Source organism: Strigops habroptila, chromosome W (assembly GCF_004027225.2).
Source record: "Strigops habroptila isolate Jane chromosome W, bStrHab1.2.pri, whole genome shotgun sequence".
Taxonomy (NCBI): Eukaryota; Metazoa; Chordata; class Aves; order Psittaciformes; family Psittacidae; genus Strigops; species Strigops habroptila.
Genome location: NC_044301.2, coordinates 20,693,398 through 20,713,645, shown reverse-complemented (window position 1 = coordinate 20,713,645; position 20,248 = coordinate 20,693,398). Strand labels below are relative to the sequence as shown.

At 49.7% G+C, this 20,248-nt stretch overlaps 1 protein-coding gene across 7 annotated transcripts in view; it reads left to right on the top strand.

Annotated features, from left to right (window-relative positions):
• The window catches only part of LOC115618954 (ankyrin repeat domain-containing protein 11-like), a 150,513-nt gene extending 131,774 nt beyond the window's left edge, over positions 1-18,739 (top strand). For 5 of the 7 annotated variants that reach the window (XM_030510939.1, XM_030510938.1, XM_030510940.1 and 2 more), the window contains 9 exons: positions 2,305-2,475; positions 3,532-3,735; positions 5,450-5,592; positions 6,167-6,314; positions 7,153-13,850; positions 15,120-15,218; positions 15,325-15,468; positions 16,634-16,726; positions 17,554-18,739. In XM_030510939.1, the coding sequence (XP_030366799.1) occupies positions 2,305-2,475; positions 3,532-3,735; positions 5,450-5,592; positions 6,167-6,314; positions 7,153-13,850; positions 15,120-15,218; positions 15,325-15,468; positions 16,634-16,726; positions 17,554-17,739 (7,886 nt within the window). In that variant the 3' untranslated portion in view covers positions 17,740-18,739. Of the gene's footprint in view, positions 1-2,304; positions 2,476-3,531; positions 3,736-5,449; positions 5,593-6,166; positions 6,315-7,152; positions 13,851-14,600; positions 14,859-15,119; positions 15,219-15,324; positions 15,469-16,633; positions 16,727-17,553 lie in introns of those variants that run through there. The other 2 variants (XM_030510943.1, XM_030510944.1) reach the window with 2 other exon arrangements.
• The last annotated feature ends 1,509 nt before the right edge of the window (positions 18,740-20,248 follow it).

Below are 20,248 nucleotides of genomic sequence, written 5' to 3'. Positions count from 1 at the left end.
GGCGAGACCTTTGCAGCGGGGAGAGCAGCAGAGGGTGGCACCTTGGTGCATGGTGCAGGGAAAAGGGTTTCGGAACTGCCTACTTGATGACAACCAAGGGAGTGCGGGAGATGCAAGTGGCATGAGTTGAGCTGGAGCAGTGGAGACGTCCCCACACACTGCTGCCCTCAAATGCCGGAGACTTTTACTCCACTGGCAGTTTGGTGGATGAATGAGGAAACCTGTGCTTCGGTGCAAAGTCCACTGAATGAGTTCAAACCCATCTGTCACAGTTTCTCCTGACCTGCTGGACTTTGTGCAGAGGCAAAGCAGGCTCTGTCCTGCTGGTGGCCGTGTGCCAGAGACCGCAATGGATTTGATGAAATGACAAATATGACTGGATGAGCAGAGCTGGGCTGGAGGGTGCAGGATTTGCCTTTCCCAGGCTGCTGGACCCTGCCCTGGCACAGGGCTGGTAGTAGGAAAGAGACTGGATGCAGCTAGTCTATGAAGCTTGCATCTATGTGATCTGCTGCAAATCCTCTTGGAGTTCTACATTTCCCCACACGCATTTGACTCCATTTCAGGGTGCTGTGTGGTTACGTGGTGGGGTGTCCCCTCCCTGGCTGCTGGGAGTCGAAGCCCTGTTTCTTGAAGAGCGTTATCAGACATTTGCTTGTTTGCAGACCTCCTTGTATCATCCCTCTAACGCTTTCTGGGATTCTTAAAATATCTTCAGCATAATAATCAGCATGTGTAGAGTCTGACATTTGAGTAGGAGAGATCCCATGCCTATCCTACCTCACTGGAAGACTTGGTGTACCATATCAGCAGTGTAATCAGCCCATGTGGAAGTGCTCCAGGTCGTGGCATTCCTCTTTGAGGGGAGCAGGTACTTGCAGGTTTGCTGTGATAAATAACCCTCTCGATGCCTCTGTGTCTTCTGGCAGTGTCCTGGTGAGTGCCAGACCCTGCTGGGGCTGAGAAAAAAGATTTCTTCCCTGTGAGGGTGGTGAGGCCCTGGCACAGGTTTCCCAGAGAACACCCTGGCAGTGTTCAAGGCCAGGTTGGACGGGGCTTGGAGCAACCTGGTCTAGTGGATGGTGCACCTGCCCATGGCAGGGGGTTGGAACCAGATGGTCTTTAAAGTCCTTTCCAACCCAAACCAGTCTGTGATTCTATGGCTCTGGTATGGCTGTGGCTCTGTGGACCCACCAGGGAGGAGGATGCAGCAGGATTTGTGCTTTCACCAGACAGCATCAACAAGCAAGCAAACCAGAAGTGCAGAGGAAGGGCTGCTGACTCTCCTTGCATGGGAAAAGGATCAATACTTGCACAAAGAATGCTACAGCTTAAGTATTTTTCCAGTTGAGTCAGGCTTCTCACAGAGGTTAGGTGTCTGAGCTGGGCAGTGGGGAGGGAGGCAGTAAGTTGCACAACACAGGGCCCAGTTCTCACCAGCTTGCAGCAGGCTGCTGCTGCATGGGGTGCTGGGAGCAAGGCTGGAGGTGCAGGGTGAGGCTGGGGTTTGTCTCATCCTTGTGCACATAGCATTCCAGCAGCAAATACCGGCTTCAGAGGCAGCTGCACTCAGTCCCTCAGAGGGAGCTGCCTTTGTAGCTGGGTGATTTAGGAGACTGAGGATCAGGCCGGGATTTGGGGGATGACAAGCCAGGCACAGGGGTTTCTTCCTCCCCTCCTGTTTGTGATTTTCTTAAGAGGGATGCAGGAATCAGCTAAGCAGTCATTGGCCTGGCTGCAGGTGCATGATCTATACTAGGGAGGAGAGGACCAGCCTGGTGCTCCCTGGGGCAGCGCACCCATTTGGCTGCAGAGCCCTTGGTTTGATGATGATGGTGAGGAAGTGAGGTGGTAACGTTTCCAGGCTGTCAGCCTGTATTTTGCTAGCACTTTTTGTTGATGCTTTTAGATGCCTCCAGTTCAGTCCACGCTGTGGTGGTGTAAGGCTGTGTACGCTCCTTGAAGCACCATGGCATGGAATGGAGGCTCCTAGAAGCAAGATGGAAGGTACAGACCATGAAGGACCCGCTCCCTCCCTCTTGTGCTGCTCTTTGATGGTGGGGAGAGAACTGGTAGAAGCCTGTACTGGGAGATGCTGTCGGAAGAGCCGATGGACAGCAGGAGTAGTGTGTGTCCTGGCAGTGCCAGTGCTCCTATCGCAGGGATGCATCCTTCACCACAGGCTTTTCCATTTGTGTGCTACAGAAATGGATTGAAGAGCTGTTAGCACTGCTCAGAAATGAACATGGTTTTCAGTTACAGCAGCATTCACGGCTTGTGTTTCTGTGTCTCTTTGCACCACAGAAAAGCAGGGTCCTGAGCGGAAGAGGATTAAAAAGGAACCCGCTACCAGAAAGCCTGGCTTGCTCTTCGGAATGGGCCTTTCGGGGATCCGGGCAGGATACCCGCTCTCTGAGCGCCAGCAAGTTGCTCTCCTTATGCAGATGACAGCAGAAGAGTCTGCAAACAGCCCAGGTGAGGTCTGGAGGGTGGTTTTGCTCAGAGTGGTTCAGGAAGCTCCTCGAAGGCAGCAGGGATGAGCTGCACCCCCCTGGCAGCTCATCCCTGATGATGCTTCATGGGATCTCCTTGCTCTCAGTGCTGCAGGTGGGATGCTGGAGTGGGGCAACGGGACACCTGCTCCCACTCCAGACACTGCTGGGGGCTCACACGTGGCTGCGGCTGCCCTTTCTTCTTCCAGCATAAGGCAGTAGCAGATGTCCTACAGGCCAAATCCAGGCCACCACTGAGCCTGCCCTGGCTGCTTAACTATAGCTTCAGTTCCATGGGAGCCTCCTCCACGTTAGAGCTTCAGGTTTTCCACTGGCTCTCAGGCTAACTCAGTAAAGGAACGTTGTGAATAAAGTTAAAATATCTTCCTCTGTGGGTTTTTTAAGGTTTCTTCTTGTGGAGAGGGATGAGACATGTAACCACTGCAACTGTAACTTGAGATGTGGAGGTGCTGGAATGTGTTTACCATGGATTTTGTATTTTAGTCATTTTTATCTGTTGCATACATGACCCCCCAGGGTTTTTAGAGGCACCGTGCTGTCTGCATGTGCACATCTGCACCCTACACACAGATGTTGCAGCTTTTAGCCACATATTTTGTTTCTTCTGCTTATGTTGCTGTTACTTGGCAGGGGGAGGCTAAAAAGCTGTGTAGTCTTCAGAGCAGGAAATGTGTAGTCTCCTCCCAAGGCTGTCAGACCTCGTGTAAAAGGCCACTTTCCTTAGTAAATGAGGGTTTAGGGTAAGGAGCTGCATTATCTACTTCCAAATACTGGTATTGCCTACAGTCTTTTCAAGGACTGCAGTTCTCTCCAGCGGGCTTTGGTAACCTGCAATTAATATCTGCATTATGCACACACAGGCTTTCCTCTGTCTTCACATAGAGGTGCAGTTGTCTCTCAGCGCCTTGTGGTGAGCGTTCTGGGGAGAGGCGAGGTGAAACGCATTGCAAGAGCTCCCTCTAAGGGTTTTTTAGGCTTCCTTTGAATTGCGGTTCTTCACTCTCTTTCCTCCATGCAGTTGACACAACACCAAAGCATCCCTCTCAGTCTACAGTTTGTCAGAAGGGCACTCCTAACTCTGCCTCCAAAACCAAAGATAAAGTAAATAAGAGAAACGAGCGAGGAGAGACTCGGCTGCATCGAGCTGCCATCCGAGGAGATGCCCGGCGCATCAAGGAGCTCATCATTGAGGGTGCAGATGTCAATGTGAAAGACTTTGCAGGTAACCAGCCCACTGGCAGCACTGGGGGGACAGCTGAACCTTTTCCCACCTGGTTGGATGTTCCACCTCCAAGAATGGCTTCCACCAGAGAAAGCAGTTTCTGTATAACATGGGTTTGTGACTTGTAAAGAGGGGCTGAAACAAAAATGATTTTGCCCTTTGGGGAGGAAAAAGTCTTGCTGTCCTTTAAAAACAAAACAACAAAACCCTACTTCAAGTTTGTCAAAATAATAAATCCCTGAAAAGCATCAGTTCCCTTGTTGGAGTTTGGGAGCTGAATTCCCAGGCTATCCTGTCACTCTGAACATGGTCCTGCTCAGGGCAGTGATGCTGGGCTGGGCTTGATCATAGCAATCCCTGGGGCTGCTGTGGCTCCATGCTCTGAAACTGACTGGCATCCTCTGCAGGGGTGTCTTCTTGGAAGTCTGGAGGGGAATTCACAAAGGGAGGTAGTCTGGTTTAGCTCTTTTTTTACTTAAAATATAAGAAACGATGTGCACAAAAATATTGAAAAGAGTGGGTTTATAAAATCATTGCCCCAGAGTTGACTGGCTGATGCCTTCAGCTTTTGGGGGTTGTTTTTAAGTACCAAACGTTGGGGTCAGGCTCCCAGCTGCAGCAGCCCAGCATCTGAGTTAGAGGAGACATTGACTGTCCTGAGCCTCAGTTCAGGGGTCTCACCACCTCCTCCTCCTCAGTGGGGCTGCCAAGCTCCTGCTTCTGGTGGTGGGAATGGGGAAGGGAGTCTGGGATGGGAACAGCCCTGAGTCTTGTGGCAAGAAGGCAGACATGAGGCAATGAGTGGTGCTATTGGTGCACACCCGTGCCAGTGATGGGGCTGAATTAGCATGAGGCGGCCCTTCTTCCAGCACGCCCAAGAGCTTCACTTTGCTCTTTGCTGTTCTCTTCACACTATTTTGGGGCTATAAATAGATCTGCACGTTCCTCTGCCTGTGTGATTAATATCAGTACTAGGCTGAAGTATCGGTTGTGATTAATTCTGGTCACAGGTGCCCCTTCTTAATGTTCCAAGTGAAGGTAATGGAACGAGCTCCCATGATGCAAAATACTGAAGGAGCCATACACATTTGCTGGGAAACTTCAAAACAGTTTCTGCTTAAAAATAGTCTGTTTGAACATGATAAAATATTTCATTCTGTGTTCCTTGGATGTTTGTTTGAGAACTAGAGCCACCGTTACTGTGGAGACCTGCTGTTTGGTTTCTCGCCGAGCCAGAGGCCTGTTTTGCAGCGGCAATGGCTGCTTGCTTTGGAGAGCACACAGAAAATATGTGAGGTCTGTGTGGGGGATGTTTCAGAGCAATGTCTGCAGCTCAGAGCTCATTCTGATCTGAGCAGCAGTGTTGCCCTTATGGAAGAGTTGGAAGGAGAAAGGATTTGAGGCCTGAGTTACACCCAGTGTCAGCAATTCTCTGAATTTCCTACATAAAATATTTCCCAGGGCTGTGTCCGTTCTGGCAGGTGATCTGTCTGTAGCACATTGCATGACCAGAGGGAAAAGCAGGATTGATTCAACTACCACCTGGTTGGAGTAACAAGGCAGAGCTGCAGGTTTCTTCCTGCTGTACTATGGGGAGCTGGGCAAACGGGGCCATCATGTTGGCCATCAGAGCAACAGTCCCCTTGACACACTGGCATCTGCAACCTTCTCCAGGAAGGTGATATCCATGTTCTGAGTGTCCCTTTGCTTGCAGGCTGGACAGCATTGCATGAGGCATGCAACCGGGGTTATTATGATGTTGCAAAGCAGTTACTTGCTGCGGGTGCTGAAGTCAACACAAAGGGGTTGGATGACGACACCCCGCTGCACGATGCAGCCAACAATGGGCACTTCAAGGTTGGTTTTTGCTGGATTTCATAGTTGTGTTTACAATGACTTTTTAATTTTTTTTAACTTGTGCTTCAAGCAGCCAACTGTGCAAATACAGAGGTTCTGGTTATTTTAAGTGTTCAAGGCCAGGTTGGACGGGGCTTCGAGCAGCCTGGTCCAGTGGAAGGTGTCCCTGCCCATGGCAGAGGGTTGGAACTAGATGATCTCTAAGGTCCCTTCCAACCCAAACCAGTCTGTGATTTTATTATCATTTGCTGCTGATAGTCATGTAAGGGGCAGGAGTTTCCCTGCCCCAGTGCTGTTGAGTATTTTACTTGGTGTTCCCCTATTGCAGGGGATAATACATTCTTCTTCTGGAGCTGGGGAGGGAGCGTGGCTTTGTGTCTTGTTCTTTTCCCTTATTTCTTGCTCAAGTTGGTTCATTTTGCTGATTTTTGACTCCTTATTGAAGACTGTTAGTACCATAAGGCATGTCTTGAGGACAGACTACTTGAGGACATCCCCCTTTTAGTTCTGTATGAAAGTAGTACGTGGAATTGAAATGTCATGAGCGTCTTCAAGTCTCAGTTTCTGTTTTCAGGTGGTGAAATTGTTGTTGCATTATGGAGGGAATCCTCATCAAAGCAACAGGAAGGGTGAGACACCTTTAAAAGTAGCCAATTCTCCCACCATGGTGAATCTGCTCCTGGGAAAGACCACATACCCCTCTAGCGAAGAGAGTTCGACAGGTGAGATTGACCTTTGTGTGAACATGGGAGTGATGGTTGTGGTCTGCAGCTGTCTGTTAATACAGAGACGTTAAGAGGACAGTGAAGTTAGACTCATGTCAGAATATCTGCACACCGCTGTCACGGTCAGGAGTCTATCTGTAGCTGTAACCCAAATTCAGACAACATAACCACCCACTTTAGCTCCGGGAGCTCTAGCTGTTTGCCCTGGAAGCCTACATTGAGATCACTTGCCTGGTGCAATCAAGATGTAGGATTGGAAACCAACTGCAGGTAAATGGATGTCTTACCTTTAAAATGTGGGTACTAGTCTAGCTTGTACGTAGAGAGGAGGAGGTTTGTGTGCACGTCATGTGTCCCCATCCCTTCCTGGCTGGAGGGCACGGTGCTCCATACCAGTGCTGATGTTTCAGGCTGTGCTCCTGGGCTGTCCCTCAGCAGACCACCCTGTTAGAGCCAGTCCCATGAGTGCCACCATTGTGGCTGTACCGGGTGGGGAGCACTGCAGGTTTTAATTGGTGCTAATTAGAGTTTCCAGTCTCATGGAAAGTCTTGACCTACAGTTTGTGCAGTCATAACCCTGTTAAGTTCTTCTCTTGATACACCCAGGATGTTGTTTTGAGGAACACCCCATGCAGGTTTGAGACTGGATAGCTATTCCTTTCTAAAAGATCTCCCAGCCTGGCATTTCAAACTTTCAGCTGCAAACTTAGCAAAGGCTGGGTAAGGCAGAAGGGTGGCAGGGCTGTTCCCAGGGATCATGTCTGCAGCAGACTGATGAGGTTCCCTCCCCAAAGCCCCTCACAGCCCTCAACGTGTTGTTCTTCTCTGTCTGCAGAGACCTCAGAAGAGGAGGATGCCCCTTCCTTCGCTCCCTCCAGTTCTGTTGATGGCAATAACACAGACTCAGAGTTTGAGAAGGGTTTGAAGCACAAGCCCAAGGCCCAGGAACCCCCCAAAACCATCACCCCAGTGAAGGATGAGTATGAATTTGATGAGGATGATGAGCAGGACCGGGTCCCGCCAGTCGATGACAAACATTTGCTGAAAAAAGATTACAGAAAAGAGACTAAAGCAAACAGTTTCATTTCCATACCCAAAATGGAAGTGAAAACCTATACTAAAAATAACACAGTTACACCAAAGAAAGCTGCCCACCGCATCCTGTCGGACAGCTCAGATGAGGAGGAGACTAGTGTTGCTGTGGGGACAGGGGAGAAGCTGCGACTTTCGACCCACTCGATACTGCCCAGCAGCAAAATTCGGGAGCCCGCCAGCACAAAGCCACAGAAGGAGAAAAGCAAAGTAAAAAAGAAGCGGAAGAAGGAAACAAAAAGCAAAGAAGAGGTTCGGTTTGGCAAAAAAAATGACAAGTTTTGTTCCTCTGAATCAGAGAGTGAAAACGTGGAGAGCGAGGATGATAGAGACTCTCTTCAGAGCTCTAGCTGTGTAAAGGACTCCAGGCTAGTGCTAAAGGAATCCTCCTTGTTTAACTCTCTGTCTGTCTCATCGACCTCTTCTCATGGGAGTTTAGCATCCCAGAAACATAATGCTAATCTTACAGAACAGCACTCCAAGCACTGGAGGATGGACAATTGGAAAACCATATCTTCTCCAGCTTGGTCAGATGTCAGTTCCTTATCAGACTCCACCAGGACGAGACTGACGAGTGAGTCGGACTACTCATCCGAGGACTCAAGCTTAGAGTCACTAAAGCCAGTCAGGAAGAAACCAGAGCACAAAAAGAAAAACACCACACACAACACTGTTTCTGAGAAAAAGAATTCATTCCATAGCAATGTGGATGGAGCAATTCCAAAGCTGGACAAAGAGGGGAAGGTTGTTAAAAAGCATAAAACAAAACATAAACATAAAAACAAGGAGAAGGGTCAGTGTCCTATCAGCCAAGACATTAAAATAATCAAAACGTTTTCTTTTGAGTTTGAGGACTCTAAACAAAAGCCTGAGAAAGGCTTGATAGTAGAGACAGAAAATCCAGTCGAAAACAAATTTAAAGTGTTAAAGCATGAGCGAGAACACAGTAAGAAGGAGGAAAAGCTCCCCAAAGGTAAAGCGGAGGAGAAGGAATGGTTGTTTAAAGATGAGACTGGAAAATCCTCGAAAGAGGAGAAATCATTAAGAAAAGTTAAAGATGGTAGTAAAGACATGAGCAAATCCTTCAGAGAAGGATTAAGTAAATCAGAAAAAGAAAAACCTGTAAAGGAGAAGTCTCCCAAGGAGGAGAAGTCGAGAACACACAAGGAGGAGAGAAAGAAAAAGTCAAAGGAAAAGCAGACAAAATCTGAAAAGAAGAATGAGCTAAAGGAGGAGAAGGTTTCTAAACTAGAGAAAGAAAAATGCAAAAAAGAAAAACTTTACAGGGATGAGTCTGGGTTTGATGAGTTTAATAACAAAACCCAATTTCCTGAAAGTGAGGACACCAAGTTCAGCCTTTCAGATGATCAGCAAGAGAGGTGGTTTTCAGACTTGTCTTCTGATTCATCCTTTGACTTCAAAGGTGAAGATAGCTGGGATTCTCCAGTAACAGATTTCAGGGAAATTAAAAATGACACTGTGTCAAAACTAATCATAGAACCCCTAAAAGAGGAAATTAAAGACAAGAAAAAGGAAAATAAAACAAAAGATAAGAAGGACTACAACGAAAAACGTAATGAAAAGGACACTTTCTTAAAGAAGAAAGAGAGGGACTACATGGACAAAAGCTCCGAGAAGAAAAAGGACCAAACAGACAGACACAAAGTTACTCCTAGTTATTTGCCTGAGAAGGATAAGAAGAGGAAGGATTCTGCGGAGAGTGTCAAGGAGAGGAAAGAAAAAGATACAGGTGAAACCACCAAAGACAGAAAAGATTCCTCTGATGGCTCTAAAGATCGAAAAGACACCAAAACAAAGCAGGAGGAGCCCTATCGAGACGACTTTAAAGAATATGGCTGCGAAACGTTCTTCAAGGATAAGTCTGACCCCGAATTCAGTGGTAAAACTCTGGAGAGTTGGGAGAGGCACCATTCTGGGAAGGAAAAGGAGAAGAAAGATGCTCCTGATAAAGAAAAAAAAGAAAAGGTGAAGTCAGAAAAATACAAGGAAAAATCCAAAGAATGTGACAAGGAGAAAAATGAAAAAGTTGCTCCTGAGAAAATCCTGAAAGACAAAGAACTAGACAAGAGTTTCAAAGAGAAAAAAGAAACTAAAGAGAAGTACAAAGACCTGCACAGCAAAGACAAAGAAAAGAAGAGTTCTTTTGACCAGGTTAAAGAGAAGAAAGAGAAAAACTTCTCCATGGATCGAGAGGACTTTTCTGAGAAAAAGGATGAGAAGAAAGGCAAGGAGAAAAGCTGGTACAGCATTGCAGACATCTTCACAGATGAAAGCGAAGATGAGACAGATGATTACAGCTTGAGTGGGTTCAAAGTCAGCGACTCTGCTGGGAGTGACATGCATCGTCTGGACAGTCTGCAGGAGAAGGATGATGGCGCAGCTGCCGAGAAGGAGCTGTACCCCGAGAAGCACCGCAAGTACTCCTCTGACCGTCAACACTCAGGAGAGAAGCAGAAAGATAAGGACTCCAAGGAGAAGAAAAAGGACAAAGGGACATCAGAAGGGGGGAAAGAGAAGAAGGAGAAGGGTTCCTTTGAAAAACACAAAGAGAAGAAAGATAAAGACTCTACCGAGAAGTATAAGGACAGGAAAGACAGAACATCCATAGATTCCACTCAAGAGAAGAAAAACAAGCAAAAGCTCTCAGAAAAGGTTGAGAAGAAACATGCCAATGACGATAAAGTGAAAAGCAAGCATAAGGAGAAGCTGGATAAAGAGCATTCCAAAGAGAAAAAGTCTTTGAAAGGAGGGGAGTCAGAGAAGAGCCTGCTGGAGAAATTGGAGGAGGAGGCTCTGAACGACTATAGAGATGACTCCAATGACAAAATCAGCGAGATCTCTTCTGACAGTTTCACAGATAGAGGACAAGATCCAGGACTGATCAGCCTCTTTGAGTCTTCTAGCCTCTCTCTTACTGATGCCACTGAAGAAAAGTTTAAGGACTCTCTCCCTTTACCCTGCTTGCAGGACAAACTCAAGGAGAAGGAGAGACACAGACATTCCTCATCTTCCTCAAAGAAAAGTCATGAGAAAGAAAAAGCAAAGAAGGAGAAGACAGAGAAAAAGGAAAAAACAGAAGAATTCAAAGACTCCAGCAGCAGAAAGGATTCCACTCATTATGAAAAAGATTTCTCCGTGGATGGGGAGGCTTTTAGCACTTCCTACAACATGAAGGCAGAGCCTGATGAGGAACCAGAGAAAAGCATTGATTACTTATTTTCTGAAAAGAAAGATAAAAATGATCCTGAAAGAGAGCTGTCAAAGAAGGTGGAAAAAGACAAGAGTTACAGCTCCAGCACCATCAGCACAGCTAAAGAGAAGAAGAAGCGAGATAAACACAAGGAAAAATGGAAGGAGGAAAAGGAAAAACATAGAGACAAACATGCAGATGCTTTCTTCAAACATCACAAAGACGAGCCAAAGTCAACGCTTAAAGACAAGGACAGTCCTCAAGTTACCACCTTTAAAGATAAATCAAAGGAGGACAACCTCAAATTCGGTGAAACCAAACTGAAGGAGAAGCTCAAGGAGAACCAAGAGAAAGACAAATCAGAGTCAAAAATAAGCAATGGGAATGAAAAAATAACCCTTTCCAAAGACAGCAGCAAGAAAGATGCCAGGCCAAGGGAGAAACTTCTGGGAGATGGTGATTTGATGATGACCAGCTTTGAGAGGATGCTGAGCCAGAAAGACCTGGAGATTGAGGAGCGCCACAAAAGACACAAAGAGAGAATGAAGCAAATGGAGAAAATGAGGCACAGGTCTGGAGACCCCAAATTAAAGGACAAACTTAAAAGCTCAGAAGATGTGCGCAAGAGGAGTCTGGATCTGGCAATGAAGAAGCCATTAACACTGGATACTCAGCTCAAGGACAAGAAACTTAAAGAGTTGGGTCCGCTGACTCCTATACTGTCACCAGAAAACAAGGCCCAGCCTGCTGTTGGGACAGACTCTAAGGACTGGATAACGGGTCCTCAGCTGAAGGAGATCCTCCCAGCATCTCCCAGGCCAGATCAGAACCGGCCAACAGGAGTCCCAACCCCGGCATCTGTTGTCTCTTGTCCAAGCTATGAGGAGGTGATGCAGACACCCAGGACTCCTTCGTGCAGCAACGAAGACTACATGGACCTGATGTTTGAATGTGCGGACTCGCAGCACTCACTGCCCATATCCACCATGTCCATGAATGCCTATTCTCCATCCTTCCTCGACAGATATGCCAACGTTTCCAGTGGGCTTCCCGAGAACCCAAGTCAGACCCCAACTCGGACCATACCCTCCACAAACCTTTATCGTTCCATCTCAGTTGATATCAGAAGGGCACCTGAAGAAGAATTCAGTGTCGGAGATAAATTTTTCAGGCAGCAAAGTGTTCCAGCAACATCAAATTATGACTCTCCGGTGCAGCATTTAATGGAGGAGAAAGTTCCACTTCCTTCTGTCCCTGCTGAGAAGTTCCAGTGTTTATCTCCTGGGTATTACTCACCGGATTATGGGGTTTCATCACCCAAAGTGGAAGCTCTGCACTGTGTGCCGGGAGCTGTCAGCGGAGTCGCCCAGTCGCCTGAAAGTGTCTTTTCTGGTTTACAAGCAAAATCCTCCCCTTCCCACAGAGACGAATTGCTGGCTCCTTCGGTAGAAAGTGCTCTTCCCCCTGACCTCGGCATGCCCTTGGATACCACGGAAGAGCAGCAAGCTACGGCTTCCATTATGCCACCAGAATCTACCTACTTACCACCAATCGAAGAAAACCATTTTAGTTCAGGTATGCCAGAACAGAACAACATAGACTGGGATAAACCTCCTTCCAGGAACGCTGACACTGCCATTCCTCCCAGCCTGATGGGTAACCCAACAGAGCACTCGGTCAGCTGGTCCATGGGCTCAGAGCTTCTGATAAAATCTCCCCAGAGGTTCTCTGAGTCCCCTAAACCTCCGCTCTGTTCCCTAGAGCAAATTCATCCTACACCAGTAGCCTTCATTCCCACAGATACTTCCTACCCTGTTTCTCCCATATCTTACCCTCTGTCAGTGTCTGAACCAGGGCTCAATGAAGTCAAGGAGGATGCTGAGGAAGCAGTTGCAGGAGAAATAGCAAATGCTGAAGAGCAAGCTCCATACATGTCCCCTGCTAGGTTAGACATGTTCTTCAATAACTGCAAGCCTCTTCCAGAAGAAGCACCTGAGATACCTCCAGAGCCCCCTTGTATGCCAGCAGAACCTCAGGCAGAAGTTGTTAGTGCACCAGAAAACAACTATTTGGAAAACAATAATGCTGCACCTGCAAATACAGAGGAGGCAGTAACGTGGCCTGATCCCTTCACAAATACAGAAGATGACTTGGACCTCGGCCCCTTCTCATTACCAGAGCTGCCATTCCAACCTAAGGATGTTGCAGAGATGACCGAGGCAGAAGTGGTAGAAGAAAGTCCAGCAGCAGCTTCAGAAGCAAGCGCTGGGGTTATCAAAGCGAGCACATCCGTAATAGTATCTGGTGAGCCGGAGGAGCCACCGGCCAGCCAGGCAACTGCTGTCCTGCCCATGGAGACAGAGCCACAAGCAGAGGAGCAGAAATCAGAAGTTGCTGCACAAGAAGCCACCTCAGAAGCACTGAATGTAGCCGAGGAAAAAGGAGTGGAGGACTTGGAAGCACAGATTTTCCAGCAGATGCCATCTGAGTCTGCTCAGGCAGAGAGCAAAGAGGCGGAGGCCATACATGAAGACCTGTCTTCTGGTGGGGTGGCAGAGAGCAGCTCCCAGACCTATCCCCCACCTGTGGCCACTGCTGAGGGCAGTGTTCCACAGGAGGGCGCTGCGGCACACAGTGGGAGCCAAGTCCCTTCCTCCCAGGCAGATGCACCTCCAGGCAGTGCTCAAGCAGAAATTGTTGAACCAGTACAAAAACCAGTAGCAGAAGCTCCCAAACTGCCCAAAATAGAAGAGATTCCTCAGCGGATTACGAGGAACCGGGCTCAGATGCTCGCCAACCAAAACAAGCAGAATGCTGCTGCTTCTGAGAAGGATTTTCCTCCTGTTTCTGCGCCCACCACACGTGCCAAGGGCCGCGTTACAGAGGAGGACGATTCCCAGGCTCAGCACCCACGCAAGCGCCGCTTCCAGCGCTCCAACCAGCAGCTGCAGCAGCAGATCAACACATCCACCCAGCAGACGAGGGAGATGATACAGCAAACACTGGCAGCTATTGTAGATGCTATAAAACTGGATGACATTGAACCTTATCACAGCGACAGGTCCAACCCCTACTTTGAGTACCTCCAGATCAGGAAAAAGATTGAAGAAAAGCGGAAAATCCTCTGTTATATTACTCCCCAAGCTCCACAGTGCTACGCTGAGTATGTCACCTATACGGGCTCCTACCTGTTGGATGGGAAGCCTCTAAGCAAGCTACATATTCCAGTGGTGAGTCACCTTCTCTCTTTAAACCACAGCAGTAGGGACTGTCCCCTCCCTTGCTGCTGCAAGCACAGCCAGATTGTCCCCTACGCACCGTGAGCACCCTTGCAATGCTGACAGTGCCCCAGCCATGGCTTTAGCCTACTTTTAGAACATGCCCATGAAGACAAATCTAAGCTTCAGTAAGTGGATGGTTGCATGATAAATGCATCCTCTGAGATGCTGTATTTTTGCAGAGGAGACCTTGGGCTGTGCTTAGGAACCTGAGATTTGTTCAGGTTTTAGAGCAGGTTTATGCAAAGCCCCTGGTTTTGAGGCTGTAAGGCAAAACTGCTTTTCCAAGCAGCACAATAATTAGATGATGAACCTAGAGGACAGTAGGAAAAAGATGGCTCTTAACTCCTGCCTTCGTTTTCCCAAGCTCTGTTTGACTTGCCCATGGCACTTGCTCCTTGGCAATGGGATCTGCATTTCACTGCTGTGCTGCATGAATGGACTTGCTAATGCAAATGCATCAATAAACTCAGTGCTGCAGGCAGTAAATCTGGGATCCAGCCTGGAGGAGGAGGGTCGATATGACTAGCTATGTCAGGCTTTGTTCCCTGCTGCAGGCAGGTGGAATGTCCCGGTCTGTGGGTATTTCTGTGCAGCGTAGTCCATGCAGGAGTTACTATTTCCATGAGTTGATACATGCTTAGTCTGCCCCAGCACCGCAGTGGTTGCAGCCTGTGCTCACATCTTCTTGTTCCTTCCTAGACTAACCCAGAGCCCCCTGCTCCTCTGTTCTGCAATTGGGCTGTGCTTGTGGAGCACCTTGCTCCCCAGGAGAGTGCAGGACAGATCAGGACACAGGTACCCTTCCCACCGGTGCGCAGACTGGGCTGCTCCTGGCAGTATTTCTCCAGTAGTGTCATCCCCTTTGTCAGACACACTCAGGCCCCTTTACAAACTGCCCTTGCAGCACATGGGGTAGTGTAAGCTCTGGTTCTGCAGGCTGAGCTCATTTCTCAACACTGGATACCTCTTGCCTTGTCTCACTGCTCGCCATAGTCTGGGCATGGGCAAGATGTTGTCCTTTGCCAACTGCCTGCTGAGGAAACAGGCAGAGTTGCTTCTCCGGCGAGCTCAGTACATCATCCTGCAGGGTGGCACCAGCTCCCTTGGCCAATGTGCTGCAAGCAGGGTGCTGCATGGCAGGGGGTGCAGGCAGCCTTCCCAGGCAGGGCACCCAGCAGCAGTGCTGGCTCTTAACCCCCTGTTGCTGTGTGCCCTCAGATTGCGCCACCGCCGTCGCTTGCTGAGCCTCTGAAGGAGCTCTTCAAGCAGCAGGAAGCTGTGCGGGGAAAGCTGCGGCTCCAGCACAGCATAGAGCGGGTAAGGGAGCACACCCGGGAAACTCCTGCTGGGGAAGAAGTCCTGGATTTCCTCTGCTGGGGAGACTGAGGCTGCCACGCTCACTGGTTCATTTGCTCTTCCTCAGGAGAAGCTCATCGTCTCCTGTGAGCAGGAGATTCTGAGAGTTCATTGTCGGGCAGCAAGGACTATTGCCAACCAGGCTGTGCCCTTCAGTGCCTGCACCATGCTGCTGGACTCCGAGGTCTATAACATGCCTCTAGAAAATCAGGTCAGTGCCTGTCTCAATGGTGGAGGAGTGTCTCAGAGGTGCTATGCGAGACCCTGAGGGAGATGTGCTTTTCTGGATGGAGGGAGGGATGTAGGCAGGAGTTCCTAATGCTCTCCCTGCTCAGGTCCCTGTCACCCACCATGGCACGCAGATGCAGGACATGCTGCAGGAGCCCTGCAGCTCCTATCTGACCCTGCAGGTTGCCTGACTCAGTTTCTGGTGTCGCATGTTCTGGGATACCCCACATGCATTCCAGGGAAGGAAACATCCAGGAACATGGAGATACAGGGAGCATGTTGTCTTGTTAGAAGCAGAAATGACTCATGTTTATTAGTGAGTCTCAGGACCGTCTGTCCTTCTTGATCAGGATCATCTACACTCTTGAAAGGTTTCTTTTACTACACTCTGGGATATCTTGTAGGACACTGGGATATCTTTTCCTGTTGAAGGAAGGGGAGAGAACCATTAAATTGATTTGTGTCTGAATAGTGGCTTTGAAAGAGCCAGGCTCCATCTCACAGCCCCCAAGAAATGGTCATTTCTTCTTTCAATTTCCCATCGTTCTGTGCCGGAGAAGGGGGGAATCATGCCTGCTTTCTGCAGCTGGTGGCCATGTGGCTGCAGTTGGTCCTGTGCCATCCTGCCAGCACCCTCTTCAGCCCTGCAGCTGCCGTCAGCCTGGCTGCTCAGGGAAGCACACTGCTGCATTGCAGGAGGGATCCTGTGCAGGAACAGGATCCTGGAATTCATTAGTGACCTGGTGTATTGATTCCAGAGCCTTGATTTATCCCTCAGCATCTCCCAGCCAAGTGTCTGCTTCTATAGCGAAGACATGACAATCTTGGGCATGAATTGAAGCAGCCAAGAGAGATGTGAGTGCTCTGAGGGGCTGGCACGGAGAGATCCTCTGCAAAACAAACAGAGATGGGGAGTGCATGCATGCATGCATGTGTGCATTGCTGCCCAAGGCTGAAGCCTTTGCAGAGGGCTACACGAGCAGCTGGGATCAGCATGCTCTATTCTCCCTCCCTGCAGGCACCTTTCTTGTTTCTGATGAGTGTGTGTCCTAAGAGGGGTTGGAATATGGCCTGTTAGACCTGTAACTGCTTAAAGTAACAAAACCAGAAATCTCCTGTGCAATTCCCTTGTGCTGTCTTTTGCTTAGGGAGATGAAAACAAATCGGTCAGAGACCGTTTCAATGCACGACAGTTCATTTCCTGGTTGCAAGACGTGGATGACAAGTACGATCGAATGAAGGTGAGAGGCATGGGAGTCTCGGTGCTCCCGGCTGCTGCTGCGGTGCATGGCCAACACCAGGTCCTGCTGCTCTGCCTCCTGCCAGGAGGGATTCCCCAGGAGGGGTCCTGGCTGTTGCTGTAGCCTGGAAGCTGCCTTTGTGGTTTCCAAACACCTGCTGGGAGCAGGTGTCCTGAGGTGGTCTGGGCAGTGTTGCATGATGTGGGATCATAAAATCATAGAATGGTTTGGGTTGGAGGGAGCTTAAAGCTCATCCAGTTCCAATCCCTTGCCATGGGCAGGGACACCTTCCACTAGACCAGGTTGCTCACGGCCCTGTCCAACCTGGCCTTGAAATATAGTGAACTTCAGGGTGGCAGAAGTTTGTGCAGTGATTTGCAGAGTGCTCTGCAGAGCTCTGAGTGGTATGGGAGGGAGCAGGGATGGTTGTGCTTCTACCTGGTGAGATGGAGGGAGGTGGCAGCTCCCATGAAGGGAGCAGGACCCTGCTCTCGGGCAGCCAAGGGCTGCTGTTGGGGCCAATGGGGACTGTCTGCCAAGGCTGCTGCCAGCGGGGTCAGTGCTCTTGAGTGCTCATGAGCCTTTAAAGGCTGCCCCACAAGGCCCTTTTGGGTTCACCCCTGCTCCTGCTGGAATTAGGCTCAGCAGACATCCCGAGTCCAGGTTTCCTTCCTGTGAGGATGTGTGTGGCATCCTTTCCTGCTCTGCCCACCATGATGGCTGCATGTCCCCTGCCTTTGCCAGGTGGAACGTGCAGCAGGAGCCTTTCCTGCCCTCTCCTGCCCACCCCTCATCTCTGCTTGTTCTTTTTTTCCCCCCTGATCCAGACGTGCCTGCTCATGCGCCAGCAACATGAAGCTGCTGCCTTGAACGCAGTGCAAAGGATGGAGTGGCAGCTGAAGGTGCAGGAGCTGGACCCCACAGGGCACAAATCCCTCTGTGTGAACGAGGTGCCCTCATTCTATGTGCCAATGGTCGATGTGAACGATGACTTTGTGCTCTTGCCAGCATGACAGTTCAAAACCAGGAGACATCACTGAACACTGGCATGGACAGGAGGCCCTCCAAGGTCAGGCGGTCGAGCTCACATTCACCCTTACCGCTTGCTGATGAATCCCTGGTCAGAGGAGGAGGAAGCAGCTATCGGCAGAAAACAAACCAATAAGAAAAATAATTGCACTTTCCTCACAACGTCCCTCGCATCTGGACTGACGGCAGCTCTGCCAGGCAGTGGGCCAGGGTGCATCTCCTTTCCAACCAGCTGCCGTGGCAGGGAGGCAGCCAGGCTGTGTGGGCAGCAGGTACGCACCGGCTGAGAGACTGGCAGAGGCATGGAGGGAGGAGGCCAAGGACACCATTTGCGTGTTGCAGAAGCTGCTGAGCGGTGCCAGCAACCACGTGATTCATGTGCTTGTGAACACCATGATTTCCAGCTCTCTGTTTTCCACCGGTGGCGGATCTCTGCTCGGAGAACCTGCAGTAGGAAACCATGGGGGGAGGGTGGGGGGTGTTTGAGTTTCTCGTTCCATCCTGGGTATGTCTAAAAAAAAAAAGTAGAAACAAAAAGACAGCGTCCGAGTTGGGCAGCCGTGGCTCTGAAGGTGTGGACGGATCTGGCGCCCGCAGCAGCTGCTCGCCAGCGTTTGGGAAGAGCAGAGGAGCTGCTGGAGAGGCATGGCCGAGCAGGCAAATGGTGACGCAGAGAAAGGACTTTGCCAACTCTGTTTTTAATGGAGTAAAATCCATGTGGTTTATATATTTTATTTTTTTTTTCCTTTAACCTTGGGCATTTTGTTTCTCTTTCTGAGAACATAACTTGAAAACACTACAGAGCCAATACTCATATAAAGAAAAATTGTATCCCATAAATGCTGTACAGTTTTTATATACATTAACAATGTACTTTTGCTGCCTTCTAGATAATTTATTTTGCAACACATTACTGCACAGTTGTAAATAACTTATGTACTGTAACATCACTTTCAGTTATGTGTAAAGAAATAAATTAATTAAAATTATCTTTGTATGTATAGTTCATCCTAGGCAGCACTTTCCCTCTCAAGGAGAAAATATGGTCCAGGATGGTGTCCAGTGTTTCTTGGAAGCCCATCTGATATGCTCAGGTATGCAGGGGTGATCTGACCCATGGGCTGTGCTGCAAGGGATCTCTGGATGCTCACCTGATTTTTAACACCACATCGGTTTTCTCCTCCTTCCCCAGGAAGGGAGGTGGCTTCCCAGCAGCTGGGGCAAGCTGGAGCCCAGGAGCCTGCAGCAGGGCTTGCAGCTAGCAGTGCTTCCTTCTGGGGTGCTGCTGCCTGTGTGCCTGGAGACAGGCACCTGCCAGGCTCCCAGGGCGCTGCTCCAGCCACCACTGCACTCTCACCACCTCCTGCTCTTCTTTTTAATACTGACCCTCAGAAATGGATTGCAGGGATCACTGCTGCCCCATGGCTCAATTCACCCATGTGGGGCTGGTGTTGGACAGCACAGCCCTGGGAGCACTGCGTGCCATGCAGTGCCATCCCCACCAGCCTTGCACCTCTGGCATAGAATCATAAAATAGATTTGGGTTGGAAAGGACCTTAAATCTCATCTAGTTCCAACCTCCTGCCACAGGCAGGGACACCTTCCACTAGAGCAGGTTGCTCCAAACCCCATCCAACCTGGTCTTGAACACTATCAGGGATGGGGCAGCCACAGCTTCTCTGGGCAACCTGTGCCAGTGTCTCACCACCCTCATAGGGAAGAATTTCTTCCTTATATCCAACCTAAATCTCCCCTGTTTAAATTTAAACCCATTACCCTTTGTCCTTAGGGCCCTGTGCCACCATGGCCTTATCACCCCTTTGGCTGTACAACTTCCCGTGGAGCAAGGCCAAAAGAAATGCAGATGTGATTTTGCAGATGTGGAGCACCAGGATAACACTGTTGTCCTTCAGAGATTGCGACTGTGAATAAATTTCAAATAGAAGAGGGAAAACCAAAAAGCTTGTTTGCAACTCGGCTGCTTTGTTGGTGCTGGGTGCAAGTGGGGCCCTGACCAGTTCCTTTCCCGGGGGTGCAGACCCCAGCAGCTCCCTTTGAGGTTTAGGGGGACCTGGGTGCATCTGTGGGTGCTCAAAGCCAGGCCCTGGCACCCCCAGCTGCACCCCAAGACCCTCAGTGCCAACTGGACCCAGGGGGCCCCAATGCCAAGGGGGTGCCTTGGCCTGGAGCACCATGGAGTGGAGGGGGAGTGAACCGGGCTGGGGGGAATGAACCAGGTTGGCTGGGAAGAGATAAATTGGGCTGGGAGGGGGCAAACCGGGTTAGGGGGACGAACTGGACCGGGGGGGGGGCGAACCGGGCTGGGGGCTGGACTGGTTTTGGGGGATGAACCGGTGCGGGGTGAACCCGGAGCTTACAGGGCTGACTGGCAAAAGGCAGATCCCCGGCGGAGGGCGGGGGGGGTCGGTCCAAGGCGGGTGGGGCTGGGGCCGGGCGGGTCGGGGCGCTCCCCGCGGTGTTCGGTCGGCCCCG